Source organism: Barbatula barbatula (assembly GCF_947034865.1).
Source record: "Barbatula barbatula genome assembly, chromosome: 16".
Taxonomy (NCBI): Eukaryota; Metazoa; Chordata; class Actinopteri; order Cypriniformes; family Nemacheilidae; genus Barbatula; species Barbatula barbatula.
Genome location: NC_136779.1, coordinates 3,991,405 through 4,009,834, shown reverse-complemented (window position 1 = coordinate 4,009,834; position 18,430 = coordinate 3,991,405). Strand labels below are relative to the sequence as shown.

The window sequence follows — 18,430 nt, the reverse complement described above, 5'->3', positions numbered from 1 at the left end:
CCTTCTCCAGGTCCCGTGGTGATGTTGGCCTCCACTTCTGGGCCGTAGGTGAAGGTTTTGGCACGGATGCGGTAGTTGTACGTGACGCCGTCAGCCAGGTCTTTGATTTTCAGCCACAAGGGGGCGTTTCCCTTCACGTCCACCGTCACGATCTTACTGACGCCTGGGGGGGAGGGGGAGTGAAGACAGTCGACACAGGCCACTGAGGACTCTAGACAAACACACTGCGTTTAGTTCAGGCAACAAGAGCTCTACACGTACACGCTCACACATACACGGAGGGCATCAAGCTCTTGTTATTGTACGCTAACTCTCAGTTTGTAAGATGCTCTGTAAGATGCTATGGATAAAAGCATTAGCCAAATGCCTAAATGTAAATAAATGATTGGCGAGGTAACTTTATTAAGAATAGGGCTGGAACGATGTGCCAACGGAACTGATCATGTGTAAAGACCCAATGCGATGAAACGTAAACAGTTGTGATGTGTGAATTTTCTAGTTCAACCACTTTGGGTAAAAAGTCAATTTTGGGTCCTGATTGATTTTTTAACATTGCCTTTGTAAATATGAATAAACGACACAACAAAGGAACTCGTGAAATTGTCAAAAACTGTAATATATTAATTTGTGTTTACTGACAAAAATGTCCCCTTTTTATTATAAAACACGGTATCTTTCATATGTGTACATATATATCAACGCAATCTGATGGGAATTCATGCCTATTTTACAAGGTGGCTCATTCATGTAAATTCCAATTTCCTACGATCTCATTGGTATGTTTGTCCCTGTGACGTTAGGTTTAGGGGCGGGGTTAGGGGAGTCATTCACAGTTGTTTTGCCACCTTGTGTAACTCGCGTTTTTAGCTAAATGAGCCCTTGCCGCAATGATCTTAGGGTATGGAGTGATGTAAGCTGTTAGTCAGCCACATCCTAAAATATTCAGTTTATATATATATATAAATGTAAATACACACGCAGTCTGTGTATTGAAAGTCGTGCTGAGTGACATTAAAAAAGGTTTTGCTCACTGACACAAAAAAATGGGGATATCCGTGTCCATGAACACGCATGAACAGATTCCAAATGTACAAATTTCTAAATTTTACAGTATGCCACGAACTGCCGTGAGACTGGGTTTGAATCGGAGGTGACCCCATGTGCCCTCTTACACCCCGCAAATGTACACCCAGCACACACAAACACACATTCACACACTATTCTGTGAATAACTAGCCGTGTGAGTAAAACGTATGAAATGTATTTATCTTGTAGTACTAGTAGTTGAACTAATGAATTAAATCTATGAACAAATCTAACAAAATTATCTAAATGTTATAAACAAATGAATCCCATCAGATAACTGATGGTCTTTAACCATTACATAATTTATATAGTAAAAATGAGAGAAACACTGACCATCAACAGGCATGCAGGGCTCGTAGATTAGTCTGTAGCCCTCGATGATGCCATTGGGAAAAACCGGCTCGCCCCAGGAGACGTTGACGGACGTGGTGGTGAGCTCGCTGAAATGGATGAAACCGGGAGCACTGGGAGCTGAAAGAGGAAAAAATGATGGACAAAGATAAGGATAAAGACAGCATTGAAGCTTCATTACGCATCTGTCTGTCTACCTCTCCTGAAATTCCCTTTCATCAAGGAACTTAAAACAGCTCTATTACTTCCTGTATTTTATTTTTGATAAAATAGGTACATACATAACATTCTGCTTAAAAAACTATGGTGTCGCAGCCAGTGTAAAACCAACGAAGATTTTTTGTAACGCCTGTACTTCTTAGATCAGCATGAGGCAAAATCATTTTCAGTCATGGCTTTCTGAAATAGCTTTTTTCAAACCACGGGTGGAACTTATTGGGTTTTGTGATGTATCTTGGCAATGGCTCACATTCCAGAAATGTTTGGACAAATAAATAATTTCAAAGAGTTTCCATCATTCCAAACCTCTGACCGACTGTGTTGTCTGTAAAATAATTGGCGTCTTTAAAGGGACTTCACCCAAAAATGAAAATTCTCTCACCATTTACTCCCCTTCGAGTTGTTCCAAATCTGTATAAATGTATTTGTTTTGATGAACACAGAGAAAGATATGGAAGAATGCTTATAACCGGATAGATTTCGCCCCATTAACTTCCATAGTAGGAAAGAATACAATGGTAGTCAAAAGTGTCCTAGAAGTGTTTGCTTTCCTATTCAAAATAATATAACATTTTCCAAATATGAGAGTCAATGTGGGTCAAGATCTTGAGGGCCAGTAAATGATGACAGAATTTTCATTTTTGAGTGGACTAACATTTTAATATCAATTGGGAAAATTTGCCCGTGTGACTAGAAATAAATATAGACTTTCCAAAATGCACAAAATGCTTTTGTGTTGTTTTAATGTTACTCATAGATTGTTAACTCTAGGTGGTCTCACTACATCTGAAATACTATGGACTGCAACATCTAACAAGTTAAAATGTGCAAATGACAGTTATCTTAGCATGAGTCATCACAGTAACGGCCGTCCAGTAAAATCATGTTCCTAAAACAAGAGCCGGAACCAGCATCTTCGTCTTATCTATGCTGATAACAAGGCAACTGGGTAAAGGTTCCTCACCAGCTTGTTGCGTTCGTGCTCTGGTCGGGGGGCTGCGAGGGCCGTCCCCAGCTGCATTGAAAGCAGCAACGCTTATCATGTAAGTGGTGTAGCCAGTTAGATTCTTGAGCTTCACGATTCCCTCGGGCAGGAAGAGAGTGCGGAGTTTCTCCGTCTCGTTTTTACGTTGATATTCCCAAAAGAAGATCTGCAGAGGTAAACAAATAAATCCCGCTCGTATTAGTGTTTCGCATATGTGTTAGACTTACAAGGACTAACAAAAACTAAAGATAAATGTGAATTTAACCCACATCTCCCCCAGTCAAGGGATAGTTCATCAAAAAATGAAAATTCTTTCATCATTTACCCACCTTTGTGTCATTTCAAAATTTCTGCAGAACGCAAAAGAAGATATTTTGAAGATCAATACATCGGCCCCCCTTTCATGGACACAAACCCACTGAGACATTTCTCAAAATATCTTCTTTTAAGTTACACAAAGGAAAGAGACATACGGGTTTTGAACGACGTCGGGTTGAATGATGACGTTTTTTTTTATTTTTGGGTGAACTATCACTGTGCGTATGTACAAAAAAACACAATATGCACAATTATAAAAATACGAGAATATGCACCAAAATGACATTTAAAACCGTTTTTAAATGTTCGTCAGACTCTGACCTTATAACCCTGAATATCTCCATTCTGGGTCTCCAGTGGAGGCGGGTCCCACGTCACATCAAATTGTGTTGCTGTAGCTGATTGGATGACCACATTTTGAGGCGGGGCAGTTGGAACTGTGGGAGGGATTAAAAAATTGAAACAGAGAAAAATGGACATGAAAGCGATTTATAAACAAAGAGTAGTTCATAAAAGATTTACCTGCTTCACCCACAAAGACTTCCTGCGGTGAACTGGTTGGACCCTCACCCACAGCGTTGTACACGCTCATTCTGATTTCATAGCGCTTGTGTTTCAGTAGATCTACAATGTAAAAACATGAAACTTGCAATTTTCATTCCTCATAAATGTTTCCTGGCGAATTATAACACAACTCACAGTTTGACCTCATTTGCTCAATAGTTATTTGAATGTTTTGTAACTGTAAACTGCAATCTAGAAAAGACAACTATTTATTTGTTAAATATAAGTTCAATTGTGTGGTTCGTTTTTGTTTCGTGAACCATAGGAATTGTGTAAAACTTTGTGTTTTTGGTCAGAGTAAAATAAGGAGATGAGTCAGTCTGGTTATCCATGCGCGGAGTTTGCGGGGGGGCAGGGGGAGCATTGCCCCCCTGGCAACTGAAACGGGTAATTGCATTGTTTCAACAAAAAAAATAATTGCATTCTTTAAAAAAATTATATATTATAAATATCTTAAATAAGGATAAGGAACTGGCTGCAGTTGACGATGGGAGCAGCCAGGTTTTCCTCTCTTGCGATCCTTCACATCGAAAGCGACATTACGGCCAAGCTCTCACCTGAGACCATTATCGACGCATATGCTGGACGCAAAAAACGAAAATTACTGTTGCACTAGTCTGGACAATGTCTAGGTCTGTAAATTTGATTTCTCTGCCAAATAACTGCTTTAAACTCAACACACTGCTTTCAATATGCTGTCTTTTGAGGGATGGGGACGGGGGTCCCACTGATATAAAAATTAAAAGTGGGGAGTATTGTGTGACTGTCAGTTGAAAATGTTCCGTCTTGTCACACTTATAAGAGAAAGGCAATTTTGTATCTATGCATACTGTAGCCTCTCACATGGCGTCTTTTTTATTTTTTCCCCTTGTCTCAAAATGTTTTAAATGTTTCATGAAGTACAACAAAATGCGAAATATAAGTTGTTTTTTAATCGCTCTCATTGCCACAATGTGTTTTGAAAAAAGGAAAGAAAAACTTTAAAAATCTTTTCGTTTTGGTTGAAGATAATATTTTAACAAAAGTGGTCCGCATTTTATTGCGTTGATCCTAATTGTGTCCGAAGATGCGATGCAGTCAAGTGGCTTACCTGTTTACTAAAAGAATGATTGTATTGTTGTACTGTTTTTTCTTCTTCTTTGGGTTAAAAATACATATATGTGTTTATTTAGCATGTTTGTTGTGTCCATATGTGTTAGGGCTGTGTTCCCCAATTGATAGCCCAGGTCCCAGCTGCTACAATGACTTTTTTTTTGCCCCCCCTGGCTCGAATGTCAAACTCCGCCTATGTGGTTATCTCTATCTGAACTCACACTGCTCTTCCTGAAACCGTCAACAGCCGAAATTAACCAGACAGATCCAGACTGAGCCTTTCAGATATCACGAAAACCCTATTTCAGCCACGGTTCTTCACAATAAAATAATAAAAATAATAAAACGGCCAATAAAAACGTTTTTCAAAAGAGACAGCAAAGTGGGAGGGAACAGGGGTGGGAAAGGGAGGAGATTGCAAGAAAGAGGAGGAGCCTGAAGCACAACTACTGTAGATTCACACCAAAAACAATCGCATTCGCTGGTGAAATGGACTGAAAAGATAAAAATTAACCACTTTAATCTTAAAAATAAACTTAATGAAGGTTGCAGGTGTTCGTCCTTCATTTTAAACCTGCGTTATGACCCTTTACATGTATTTCTGCCGTTCTTCACAGCCTTGAGCAGTGAGGTGAGAACACGCTCGCTGATAGCAGACAGTCAAAACATAGGGGTCATAGACACTGCATATTATCTACTCTTAGGAAAGGCTTTGCCTGTCATTGCCTGTCAAGTTTTATGGACTGAGAATGAAACTGTATGAAGAAAAAGGAAGTGACTTACTGTCCAGTTCATACTGAGTGAGAGATGAATCACTGATGTTTCGCATGCTGTACGGAGCTGCGGGAGAGCAAGAAGAAGACAATAATGAAGATGAATCAATTGTACAGAAAAACTAAATAAATACAGAAACTAAAACTTAAAAGTATAAGATTTAGATTAGATTAACAATGTTCTGTTCTGAATTTTTTATTACTCTCATCACGCTAAAACAACAAAGCTGGTGGTGGCCTAAAACCTCACCGTATATATAAAAATCTATTAAATTTACATGCACTTGTCTGACGTTTTTATTCTAATATTCTATATATTATATTTTATTGGATATAATATTATTATTATATATAATACATTATAATATATGCAATTTACTGTATATATAAGTGATATTAAAATCATTAATTATGAAAATACACATATAAAACATTTATTAGTCTAAGCATATTTTTTATTAGTCATATCATTAGATTGATTAGATTTTATTCTTGAAATTAAAAGCCTATAACAAAGGCTTTCAAAGTACCCAAAGTAAGCTTTGTTTTTTCCAAAAGTTCATAGTACACATCGCTTGTACAGTATGATGTTCTGCTTACAGGTGAGTTCTGTCCATCCGGCTGAAGCGCTGCTGATGGGGTGGACACTGAAACTCCGGAGCCGGTCGTAAAGAAGCTCCCGGTACCGGATACGGAAGCCCAGCAGAATCCCGTTTATTTTCTCCTCAGGAGGGGGCTGAGAATGACAGGATATGCAAATGTCATCACCGCATCATCAACATTGTCATCAAAGTTCATCACGTGTGCATCTGCCTCCGGCACAAAAAGTTGATGTCAGAATTCACTTAAATAAATGTTTACAGTTTTCAAGAGTAACAAGGACAGAATATATGGATGTTAAATATGACTGCACAGATATGACCTTTCAGCTTTGCTGTGTGATTTGTGGATGGGATTAAATCACACTTTGTGATGCCTTAGCATCAACATCCTCTACAATTTTGACGTATGTTGCCTAAGCCAAAGGGAAGATGTCTAGGTTTGCACCGAAAAACCAAAACGATCAACAAAAAAACCTGTCTTTCACCAATTCTAAAGTGTTATGATCGTTCAGGCAAGTTAGAGGAATTCCCCTTATTATAGCATGAATGAAAGCGTTCAGGGGGAGGAACCCATTCACTGGCCTGTTTTCCACCTCCATAGATAAAACCCTGAACCTGGCGCCTGTCGAACTGTTATTCAGGGGTGACTCTGAGAGCATGTGTTTAACATACATGCTTCGTCTTCTTGCTCTGTTATTACAAGCAGATGATTGATAGCATTGTCTGGTGGGATGTGTGAAAAGAAAAAAAGAGCAAAGTCCCGCCCGCTTACCTGCCAGCAAATCAGAACTGAGGTTGTTGTGTGTGGCGTGACAGAGAGGATGGAAGGAGCTTCATCTGGTGCTGGAGAGAGAAACGTATACAAATGGAAAAGGACAGATATAAAGTCGGGTCTTTGTCAACGATATTGATATTGTCTTTTAAGTTGCAATGTCTTTCGGTACACAAACACTCAAAAGCCTTCATTGCTAGACCCGCCAACTATACTAAAGTTGCAGCAGTACAAATGAGTCTCATAGCAACCAGAGATACTGGATGACCTCATCTTCTCCACTGCCTCCAGCAATGACATCATCGCTGGGATACAATAGCATCACCTGGGTTTGCTGTAAAAGCTTGGCTGCTATTGTGGATATAAAACAGCTCTCTCTTATAAAAGCAGAATAGAATCTATGTGCTGTATAATGGTCAGTTCGTGAGATCGTGTACAGAATAAACTGGCTTTATAGTGGCTGCCTGAGCATAACTGATGCAGTCACAATATAAACTGAACCCAAACAAAAACTGTTTACAAAAACAGTAGTCAAAGACTTAGTTTGTATTGGTTTTGATATTCACATATACAGGTCTCATGATATTTATTCGAAAAGGCATGTGTTGATATTGAAAATCTGTTATAATGTTTCATATTAGAGTGACGTCGGACATGATTTATGTTCTTACCATCCTGTAACGTAGTGATGGCTTCACTCTCATCACTGTAGTCGCTGTCTCCAATATCATTGGTAGCTTTTACCCTGAATTGATATGAAGTAAACGGCTTCAGTCTGAAACACAAAAACAGAGAATCTTAAAAGTCTCTTCAGAGTCAAATAGATCAATACACAGCATCAGGAACAATTAAAAGAGCATTCCACATTTTCGAGAGGTATTGTGGCCATTTCGGTCCGGTGTCTGTTAAATTTCTCTAAAGTCAAACCTCAGGAGTGAAAGACAACAGCAAATCAGTGAAAATAGTTTTAAAATTGTGATAAAAACCAAGGTAATCACTTAAAAAATGTTTCATGTACAAAAGGGAATATGAACTTGATTTCCTTGCCATATTTGAGGTTTGAAAAAATACTTTTCTGTTATTTTGACCTGTTTCTCCAGTTTTTATTTTCTGCAAATAAAAGCAAATAGAAACAATTATTAAATTATTAAACGAGTCTCTTAATTTTTCCCTCGGCTCTATATGACACTTAGTAGCTATAATTTTGTTCCTTAAAAGTATTTTGTTCAATCACGCAGGACATGTCTACTGATGTCTTTGTTGTACCTATCCACGATGTAGGAACTGGACTCATGGCTGACGGATGCAGAATGGACCGTCCAGTTCTTCTGGGGCAGCTCTCTGACCTGAACAGTGTAGTAGCGCACCGGTGACAAACCATCACTGCCTGGCTCCCACACCAGCAGCACGCTGCGTGCCTGTACGTTCTCCTGAGGCACTGTGGGGCGGCTGGTGGGTTGGGGTCGAGCTGGAGGTCAAAGGTCAAACAACGGTAAAACCTATTTCCAACGCAATTTACAATTAAATGATAAGAAAATGTATTTCGTATTTTACAGGCAAAAGTTTTGACCGTCTGACAGATCGACCAATACAGAAACATGAAGATAGGTGTCCGCACCACAAAAAATGCATTTCATCCTCAGTATTTTGGATTTTTCTGCCAGTAAAATGATGTACTGTAACTGTACTTAAATCAGAATATATTTACTTGAGAAGCTTACAATATGACTCACAAAGTCTTGATTTCTAAAATAAAAATGTATGCTTAAACATGAAAAAAAGACGTTTTTCTTGTTTTAAGCATAAAGAAATTTCAGATATAAGACCTAATATCTTGAGGCATTTTGCATCTCAAGCTAATATTTCGATATTTGTACCAGAAAACAAGCAAAAACAATAAATCTTTTTTTTCACTAAACAATCACACATCCTTTGTACAAAGCAAACAATACTTGTGATGCTCTCACAGAGACTGCAAGTAAAGGATAGCGAGACCCCACATTGTATTTGGAGCCTCTTGTCAATCATTACTTGCCATCAACTTTCCCTAAAGCACAGCATTCAAGATCATCTTTTATTTGCATTCAAATTAAATGCTGAAAATTCAAATCAGACCTTCGATATGAATCTACAAACTGATCTGATGTTTAGTTTGCTGCTTTCTCGATTACGTGTGACGCTAACATAAGTTACCTCTCTTCACTGTGGTGACCACCAAAGCCTCCGCCGCCTCCCCCCAGCCTTTGCGTGTCTGCGCTCTGATGCGAAACACGTAGACGGATTCCGGCCTCAGTCCGGTCACCGTATACTGCCGTGCGCTGGAGTTCAACACGTCAAACGTGGCCGTGTTGCTGTTGGTGGAGTTCAGGCGGTACGTGATCTGATAGGCTTGAGAGGAAACCAATGAGATCACAGAAATCAAAACAGGATGCGCTTTCCTTTCAGGCAATCAAAACAACATTTTTTTGTGTTTAGCCTTGTTGCATGATTGAAGGAAACACAAGCTAATGAACCAAAGCAAAACTAATTTAGTCTTTCAGAGAGGACGCCATCGAGTCCAATCCAATCGAATTTGCTTTAAATTGGTAAAAGTATTACTTTGAACAAACTGATGTACCCAGAATGATGCCGTTGGGCTGAGAGGGGGGCTGCCAGATAAGTCGCACCGATGTGGTCCTCACTTCAGGAAAAAGAATGACGACAGGCGGCCCCGGCACTAAAATACAAACATGACATATTCTACGTACACTTTTTCCAGTCTCACACACACAAAGCTCTTCTGTAGGGTTTTGCTTCTCGACTCTTCAAATGATGAACCATCTTAAAACCCATCTGATGTTAATGTGTTGTCTCTCTGTGCTAGCAGGCTCACCATCATCCAGGGTGCGCTCCAGGATCGGAGGGGAGCTTGGCCGGCCGTCTCCGATACGAGTGAAGGCGAGAACCTGGATCTCATACAGAACGTACTTCCCAAGTGCGGTCAGCTGAACGCTATGACTGCCGTTTCCTTCAACCATCCAGAACCGAAGAGGAGAATCAGAGTCCTTCTCTTTATACACAACCTAAGAGGGTAAATGGGACATTTTAAAAATCACCTAATGAAAACAGAACATTTAGAAGAAAACGATATAGGTTGGGACCTGGATTTGACTGAACTGTTAAGTTAATATTTTTATCTCCCACCCCCAGTATGTCGAGCACATCAACAGAGAGAAACATCATTCTTGATTTGTCTACCATCAGACAATGTACATACAGTATATTCCTAAAGTAAATAGAGTCATTTAGGATGTAATATTAATCGTAAATAAAGACAAATTGTGATTAAACTTCACAATTTATATTTAGAGACCTTATAGCCCAGGATAAGTCCATTCCGGTCAGGTTCTGGGACTTCAAACCAGCGAACCAGGATGCTGCTGGAGGTGGTGGCAAATGCGGAGACATTGGTGGGGCCACAGGAAGGGACTGCATTCAAAGAGAAAGACAAAGAATTGCCTTCACAGTTCTCAATGTAGTTAAATATGTGTGTTACATTTATAATTGTGAATGAATGTGAAAGATAAAGAGAGATGAAGTGGATGCTGATTGCTGGACACACATCACAAAATAACGGAGACAGATGTTCACTATTTTGGGTACAGTATCTCGCACTCGGGCACTAATCCCCAGACATTGTTTGCTGGATTGTGGAAGTCTGTGTGACTTCTACAAAAAAACAGGGGAGTCATGCATACAGCCCCATGTGTTACCAATTTCCTCAACACACGGTTATTCATCTCAAGCCTGCCTCTCGGAAATCTGGTCACCACGGAGATCCAGTTGTGCGGACGGAGGTAAAGAGGGAGAAGCGGAGGTGGTCTCCCCCCCCAAACACAGATCTGTGCCCATTTAAGTTTGTTTAAACAGGATATCCTGCGCCCACGTACTGTATAAACTAAATGATTTAAGACTGAAGTTCACATATGTGAACAATGTTAGGTATCTTAAGTTCAATACGAAACTTATATTACAGCCCTAAAATATGATTTTAATTATACTAAACCACATTTAAGGGATGTTGTAATTTAACCAATTTTCAAATGCACTAAATGCAATTATTCATTCGCAGAATTCATTCACTTTGATCTTCATGCCGCTTGGAAATGAAAAACTAGTCGAAGGGATAGCATAAAAAAACATTGATTCAGCCTCACGTCGTGAACCTGCGTGAATCGTTCTTCTGTAGAACGCAAAAAGAAGATATGTTGAGAAATGTCTCTTTGAGATATTGTATGGGTCTTTGAAAGCAAAGTCAATGGGGTCTCAAATCGTTTTTTCACCAACGTTAAAGATATATATAAGAAAGAAATCAAATGCAGATTTGGAACGACACGAAGGTGAGTGAATGATAAAAGATTTTGACGTTAACCATTCCTTTAAGTTAGGCTAATATATAAATGTATAAAATAAAAATGCCTGAAGCCTGTTCTCTTCTTTACCAGATTCACGGGTTCTTCCGCGCACGGGATGACTCCAGGGTCCTGCTCCGATGCCATTAATGGCCTGAACTCTGACCTCATACTCGGTCCACTCCTCAAGGTCTTCGATGGTGAACTCTCTCTCCAGACGGTCGGCTATAACATGCAGCAATGCTTTAGACAGAGCTCCAGTCCTGCTGTACTGCACACGGTAACCCACCGAATCAGGGTTCCCGTTGTACTCCCACTCAGGAAGAGGCTGAGAAAACAAAGGCAAAAAAGGTTATGTGCATTGAATTTGTGTCTCGATCCGTCATATAGAGTGGGCTTTATTTAACATACCACCCATCGGAGCCAAAGGCTTGTCTCGCTGGCCGTTCGCAGGGTGACGTTGGCCGGGGCCATATCGGGAGGAGCTTGCAGGGTTTGAATCTTTCTGGAAGGTTGACTGGGTGGACTGGTGCCCACTATGTTGACCTGACGCATACGGAACCTGCAAATACAAGCTCATTCATCACTTGATATTGCATGTAAACAGAAAGAAACTAAGATGGTTTAGAAGAGGAATAAAGTCAATTCTGTAAAAAGTCATTTATGTTCCTGTTAAGTGCAAAAGTATACATATTTCTTATAGGGTGCATAGGTGTTACCTATAGAATGTATAGGGGTTGAGGCCGGAGACCTCCAGAGACCGTGCGTCAGGCTCATTGGCCACCTGATGGACCATCAGCCAATCTTCATTCTCTCCTACAACACCGACCTGAGAGCAGAGGTGAGGAAAGACTCATGTGAGCGTTTCGGAAACGATCTACTCGGCAACTTAAAGCTTGTGCTCCCATGGATAAAGGGTGACCCACCTGGGCCTCCACCTGCCAGCGTGAAATTGAGGTCTTGCCGTCATAGCCCGGCTTAAACTGCAGGGTAACAGTTCGAGGGCCGATGTTTGAGATGGCCAGGTTTGTGGGATGTCCGGGAAGTTCTGTATCAGGAGAGAGAAATGTGCTCCGGTATAAAATAAATCAACATTTGAGTTTAGTGCTGGATAATTTACCTAACACATCCTGGGTTGGACGAAATATATTTATTCATTTGGCATTGATCATTTTTTATCATTTTTAATTGAAACGTTAAAGAAATGTTTAACCATTTTTAGTTGTACTATGCCGCCCCCTTTAGATCAGATTTCGTGTCAAATAAATCATAAATAAACAATTTATTGTAGTATTATTTAGTGCCGAATATATTTTCTAACACGTTCTGTGTAGGAAAGAAATATATTTATGCATTTGGCATTGATTTAAAGTGCATTCAGGGTGTACATTTTTTATTTAAATTATTTTAAAACTAAACATGAAAGAATATTTTTTTTGCTGTGTTATGGTGCCCTCTTTAGGTCGGATTTTGTTCAAAAATAATTTATATTTTCCTTATTTGATAACAGTTTTATGAGACTTCATATGAAAACAATAAAATGTTGTCAGCCTGTTGCAAAGGTGGTTGTTAGGGTGTCCTGGGTTGCTTTCCAGATGTTTCTATGCAGCTGCTATCGTGTTTTAGGTCACAGCTTTAGCAAGCGCAATTAAAAATCACTACACAAACAATCTACAGTTAAATATCTGGGTAAAAGCATTCAATTGTACAAACCCACCCAAACAGCTGTTACATACAGTATGTCTCCACTAAAACGCAGTATGTGGCTCTAAAACAGCAGGCTCTCCGTAACCGTTCTGGATTCATACATCTTTAAAGTCTACGTTTACTTCTGAATGTGCGCAGTGGGCTCACTGTTCAAGCCTGGAAGCCGTATGTTGTCTAATGAAGCAATGAAGCAGGAACTATCACTGCTGTGGGAGTCATTATGGCGAGCTCCACGCTGTCCGGGACTCCTGTTAGTTACTCTGTGACTCTGGACGCAAGTGTTTGTGTAATAACCAGAGCTCGGACGTTTAACTTTATAACCCTCTGATGTGCTTTTAATGGGAGCACTTAAACCGGTGGTGGTTTAAATGTCTGGAGGAGCGATGGGTTAACGTGTGTGTGTATGTTTGAGTTTAAGCCTTTACCTGGTGGTACACCCGAGGAGATGGTTGAAGAGGACAGCTGACCTTGACCCTTGGAGGTCATTCCGGCCACTTCTATGGTGTATGTGGTGAGGGCTGTCAGTCCAGTAACTCTGTATTCCAGAGTAACGTTAGGCAAGTAGTGCGTGACCCGTGTATTAGTTCGGTTATACTCTTCCCACGATATACGATAACCTAGGAGAGAGATATTATATCATATATCACAATATCATAAGTTTAATAATGCACTGGTCAACAATATTTTGGGATGGGTCACGTGGTGTAATTTCAAAATTGTAGGACTCTCTTCTGCAAAACACAGAAGAAGATATTTTAAAGACTAAACAACATTGGACTCCGTTGACTTCCACTGTGTTGACACAAAACCACTGACATTTCTCAAAATATAGTTTTTTGTGTTTCCCAGAAAGAGTCAAATACATGACATGACATGACGGTGAATAATAGATGACAGAATTTGGGTACCCTATTAAGGTTAAGGTTCCTGGAGTCACCAGGACCTGAGAACTACTCACCAGTCAGAACTCCGTTCTTCTCATTCGGTTCTCTCCAGCTGACTTTAAGAGATGTGTCCAGAATTTCAGTGAAGCTCAGGTGACCCACAGCACCAGGGGCTAAAAATAAATGACAGAGATGAGACCTTTAAAAAAACCTACATTACAGGTGTAGTTTACAGCATGTGGTGTGTATTATACAGGTGTCACGCGATTTCTTGCTCCCAACTAAGTATATTGTAAAGTGTGTATTTGAACACGCACTGTCTTCATGCGTGCGCACTCGTCGTGGAAGACTGCGGGGTCCATCTCCAGGTGTAGTGAAGCAGAGAACGGAGGTGTAGTAGTCAGAGAATTTCTTCAAGCCTGTGATGTGGCCCACGTGCACGGTGTCCTGGAAGTTCGGCCGGACCGTCGCTATCTTAATTTCATCCTCTTTTCCAGGCTCCCATGCCAACAGCTAATAAATACAAAATACAAAATGAAAAATAACTTTGTAATAATAATAACATAATGATTTCAGTTTTAGTGTGTGTGTTCTATACAAGGTTAACACCGTTTACTAAAATTAAGATTTCGAAAAGGTTTCTGTTTATTGAAATCAACTAAAATGTTGGCCAAAATATGATGTAAGTAAGAGAAAAATGTAAAAGTTGCCACAGAATTAATTGAATACATTAATCTTATATAGCAACATATAAAAACAAAATGACAAAATGACAACGCATAACCAAATTGCTAAAACATTTTATAATAAAAAAAACGCTAGGCTATTTCAAATATTAATAAAACTGAAAAAAGATAACAACTCTGGTTCTGTAACTTCAGAAAGCTTTACAAACTTCCTAATCATATATCCTATTCATTAGGTATTCACATCATGAGATATTTAAAAATATTTATTTGTCTCGATCAATGATGTAGGTTTGGGCCCATTTCCCTGACCAATGAGAAACAAGGGAAATCGTATTAAAGAATTCACAAAATGACACACTTGGGAAAATGCACCGCATTTCAGCACAAAACACAGCACTTCAACCTGAATATTTAAATCAAGTCATTTTTATTCTCTCCGCGTAAATGATGCTTATTACAGGATGATTGGGATTCAGACATCGGCGCTGCCTGGTGCGGTTAATGTGCTGCTTTTACCGCCCACAGAAAGCTGGAGGTAAACACAGGTTTATTTAAAAAGCATGTTTGTGTACATTTCCTAGTGCGGCGGTAATTCATCATCATAATTAAATGATGGAGATGAGGGATGTACAGGGCACGTATCCAGATGCGCCGTGTAGCCATTCGACATGTTAAAGAGATGACTCAGATATCGGCATCTGAATGGAGATACAGGAACAAAACAGAGATTGACCTATCTATACTACACACCCGGCGGTGTGAAGTTGTGATCCCACGTGACGTTCCCGGGTGTCCAACCTCCACAACACATCACAGAACAGGCGTGAAAGCCGCGGACGCGCCTCGTGCAAAACGCTAATTTTGTGTCCGCTTTTGCCCCGTTTCCCGATTTGCATAATTTCTTTAGTGAATTGGATGCTCAAACAAAGCGAACAATGGTTTTGGATAAACAGGGTACGCAATTCATTCTACGTGTATCGTCCCCCCGAGAACAACTCAACTGTGACAGGTTTTCTCGCTTGTTCCCGTACTATTGGCATTTCAAAGTTTATAGACGCTGAAAACTCTCCTCTGAGGCCATTAAATAGGGAATGAGAGAAGAATGTTCCAGAAGAGGCCCACAGAGAAAACAAACCGCCTGCTTTCTGATATTCCCACCAATCCAAGCGGCTGCAATCTGGGAGCGAGTCTAAAGCATCTTAATAAGCCATTACGACTAATGTGTCAGGCTGACTGCCTCCATTTCTAATTGTCCCGAAGTATGTTTTTTCTGGATATAAACAACACACGCCACGGACGGATCAATTTCTTTCCTCTCGGTGCAAAGGAGTGAATGCGGGACAAACATCTTCTAAAAACGCATTGCTTTGTGGAGTATTGGCTCCTTTGACAAAACCTGTCTCTGTTCTAAACCTCGCCATGAAACCACATTTGAGGTTTCCAGGTTTTAGCCTTAAAGGGACAGTTGACCCAAAACTGAATATTCTTCTTCACTTACTCAACCCCGCGTCTGTATACAAAGATATTTGCTTGCTTGTAACCAAACAGTTCTTGGTCACCTTTGAAAAATGACAATGATAGTGCCATACAACGCATGTTTTCCAACATTTTTCAAAATATCTTCTTTTGTGTTCAACAGAACAAAGACATTTATAGATATTTTTCCAACTATGGTGGTCGATGGTGGCCAAGAACTGTTTGGTTACAAGCATTCTTCCAAATATATCTATCCATGTTCATCGGAACAAAGGAATGGATACAGATGTGGAACATCTCGAGGGCGAGTATGACGACAGACTTTTCATTTTTGGGTGAACTGTTCCTTTAATTATAGTTGTACACAAATCTTTCAAAACACTGACAAAATGGAAATTCAAATCATTCTGCACTTCATTTTCCTGTTCGACTTGAAGTGACGTCTACACATCAGACGAAGCTGCGCATTTCGAGGTACTTCAGTGAGTCTTTCAGGCAAGAGTGCAGACCGGTGGATTTTTATTCTTTCCGCGTTTACCTTGTAGCCCTGGTTGATACCGTTGATGAACTGCGGGTTCGGGGCTGTCCAGGTGAACCGGATTGTGGTGGAGTTGACGGGCTCTGCCTTCACATTGCCTGGAGCGATGGTGGGAACTGATCGACGGGTGAAATGGAAAAAGGAAGATGGAGACAGGAGGAGATGAAATTTCTTTTTACAGCAACTGGGCTGGTCAACTTTAAAAAAGCGAGTAATGCCGGCTAGCTATTTTGCCTGGAATTAAAGCAAGATTAAACTATAGCAATATGCAGTACTAAAATACACTAAAGTACAATAAACAGTTACATGTATGAAAGCACAGAACTGTTCCTTTTATTATATTTGTACAAACATTTTTCAAAACACTGACAAAATTAGCATTTGGAAGCCCAATGCTTTTAATATTTAACGTATCTCCAAAATTTTTTGTGTCATTAAAACACACTAAAGTACAATAAACAGTTACATTTATGAAATTAATAATAATGCATTTCATTGGCTTAAACAAAAATGTTGTTTGCATAACAATGGTGGTTGAAAATGCTTTTTGGAGCTTCATTTTATCTCCACCTTTTAAAGATTTAGGACATACTGTGTATGTGCCTAAAGTCACAGATTTTATAAAAATAAAGAAGTAAACGGGACTTCACAAATGGCTCACCCAATCAGAATTTAAGTTTGGCTTTACCCAAGATATAGACAAACAGGTCATAGTTACCAGACAAGCTTTACTCTAATGGAGGGATGTTAAATCCATTCATCAGATATACAGTAAATCCTCACCTCCCTGTAGAGTCCACTCTGTAACCTTATGGCAGTAAACGCCCAGCCCAGCTCCATTATAAGCAGCCACCTCAATCTCATAGTTAGTCCAGATGATGAGATCCTCCAACAGCAGGTTTGTAACTTCAGGGTTAGAGAGATTTTTATACTGAATATCCACGGGAAGACCGGTCAGACGATACCTGAGATTAGAGAATGTTTACATTATAAGTGTGAGAACAAGGATAGCCTCCGTAAACAGAGATGCAATGTGATAACCCTGTCTCAATGACTTTGATAACCATCTATAAATACACACACGGTCATCTATTCTTTTAATTCTGATTCTTTTTTCATGTGGCAGTACCGTCTACAAACAACAGAGGGCGACACAGAGCCACAGGCGAAATTTCGTATTTCAAATGTGATCAGTTCTTTTCCTATGCAGCGGACCTCGTGGATGTAAAACCAAGGTCAGGCATAATTACTTAAATTTGCAAAACCAAAGAAGCCCCTCAGGGTTTCACGTTAAAACATACGCGAGAACAAAAACTCCCTTTCGCTTTCATTAATTCAATGACGGGGAGGAAACGAAACAAACACGCTCTAACCCTTGAAATATAAATATAATACGATAACAGCGGTCCTCAAATCTGTGCAAATAAGAAGAATACAGTCTAATGTTATTAAAACACACTTGGAGGAGGGTAACATCTACTTAGAGGACCTCAGACACGATGAACTCATGGCTCACCGGATGACGTATCCTCTAAGGATGCCGTTCTGATGGCTTTCTGGTGGAGGCTGCCATTGAATCATGATGGACTGGTTGGTGCGACCGCTAGCTATGACGTTCTGAGGCGGTGCGCTGGGCGGCTCCTCCGGAAGAGAGACCCTGGAGGAGAGAAGATGCGTATTTGTTGATATTTGAAATCACTGATATTCACTTTTCTCAGAACGAGCGATGGATGGATGAGATAAACGCACAAATAACGTATACGCTTGTGTACTGTACACAAAGCACCCCACAATGGCAACGCACACAAGCTTGCCCATTCTGTACATCTCAGTTGGGATCATCTTGGCTAGATGAGGTTTTCCTCAAACCTCAGGAGAACCTAAGGGATTTGTGTCCATTCCAATGGGGACGTTTGGACGTCTAGCATAAGCATCTAAAAGCCTTCTTGCGAGCCAAGGGCTCTGAAGACGCTGATCCTTGAA

The 18,430-nt window shown here is 40.1% G+C and overlaps 1 protein-coding gene across 1 annotated transcript in view; it reads right to left on the bottom strand.

Moving 5' to 3' along the window:
* sdk2b (sidekick cell adhesion molecule 2b) overlaps positions 1-18,430 on the bottom strand; it is a 226,377-nt gene that overhangs the window by 17,556 nt on the left and 190,391 nt on the right. Inside the window, exons 16-39 of the mRNA XM_079477253.1 lie at positions 17,964-18,104; positions 17,231-17,412; positions 16,448-16,563; positions 14,062-14,257; positions 13,819-13,917; positions 13,286-13,477; positions 12,080-12,201; positions 11,873-11,982; positions 11,565-11,715; positions 11,244-11,481; positions 10,115-10,230; positions 9,635-9,824; positions 9,380-9,478; positions 8,956-9,150; positions 8,029-8,230; positions 7,434-7,537; positions 6,763-6,833; positions 5,989-6,124; positions 5,399-5,455; positions 3,482-3,583; positions 3,281-3,396; positions 2,621-2,807; positions 1,420-1,557; positions 2-163 (exon numbers count right to left, since the gene is read on the bottom strand). Coding sequence (XP_079333379.1) covers positions 2-163; positions 1,420-1,557; positions 2,621-2,807; positions 3,281-3,396; positions 3,482-3,583; positions 5,399-5,455; positions 5,989-6,124; positions 6,763-6,833; positions 7,434-7,537; positions 8,029-8,230; positions 8,956-9,150; positions 9,380-9,478; positions 9,635-9,824; positions 10,115-10,230; positions 11,244-11,481; positions 11,565-11,715; positions 11,873-11,982; positions 12,080-12,201; positions 13,286-13,477; positions 13,819-13,917; positions 14,062-14,257; positions 16,448-16,563; positions 17,231-17,412; positions 17,964-18,104 — 3,422 coding nt within the window. The remainder of the gene's footprint in view (position 1; positions 164-1,419; positions 1,558-2,620; positions 2,808-3,280; positions 3,397-3,481; positions 3,584-5,398; positions 5,456-5,988; positions 6,125-6,762; positions 6,834-7,433; positions 7,538-8,028; positions 8,231-8,955; positions 9,151-9,379; positions 9,479-9,634; positions 9,825-10,114; positions 10,231-11,243; positions 11,482-11,564; positions 11,716-11,872; positions 11,983-12,079; positions 12,202-13,285; positions 13,478-13,818; positions 13,918-14,061; positions 14,258-16,447; positions 16,564-17,230; positions 17,413-17,963; positions 18,105-18,430) is intronic.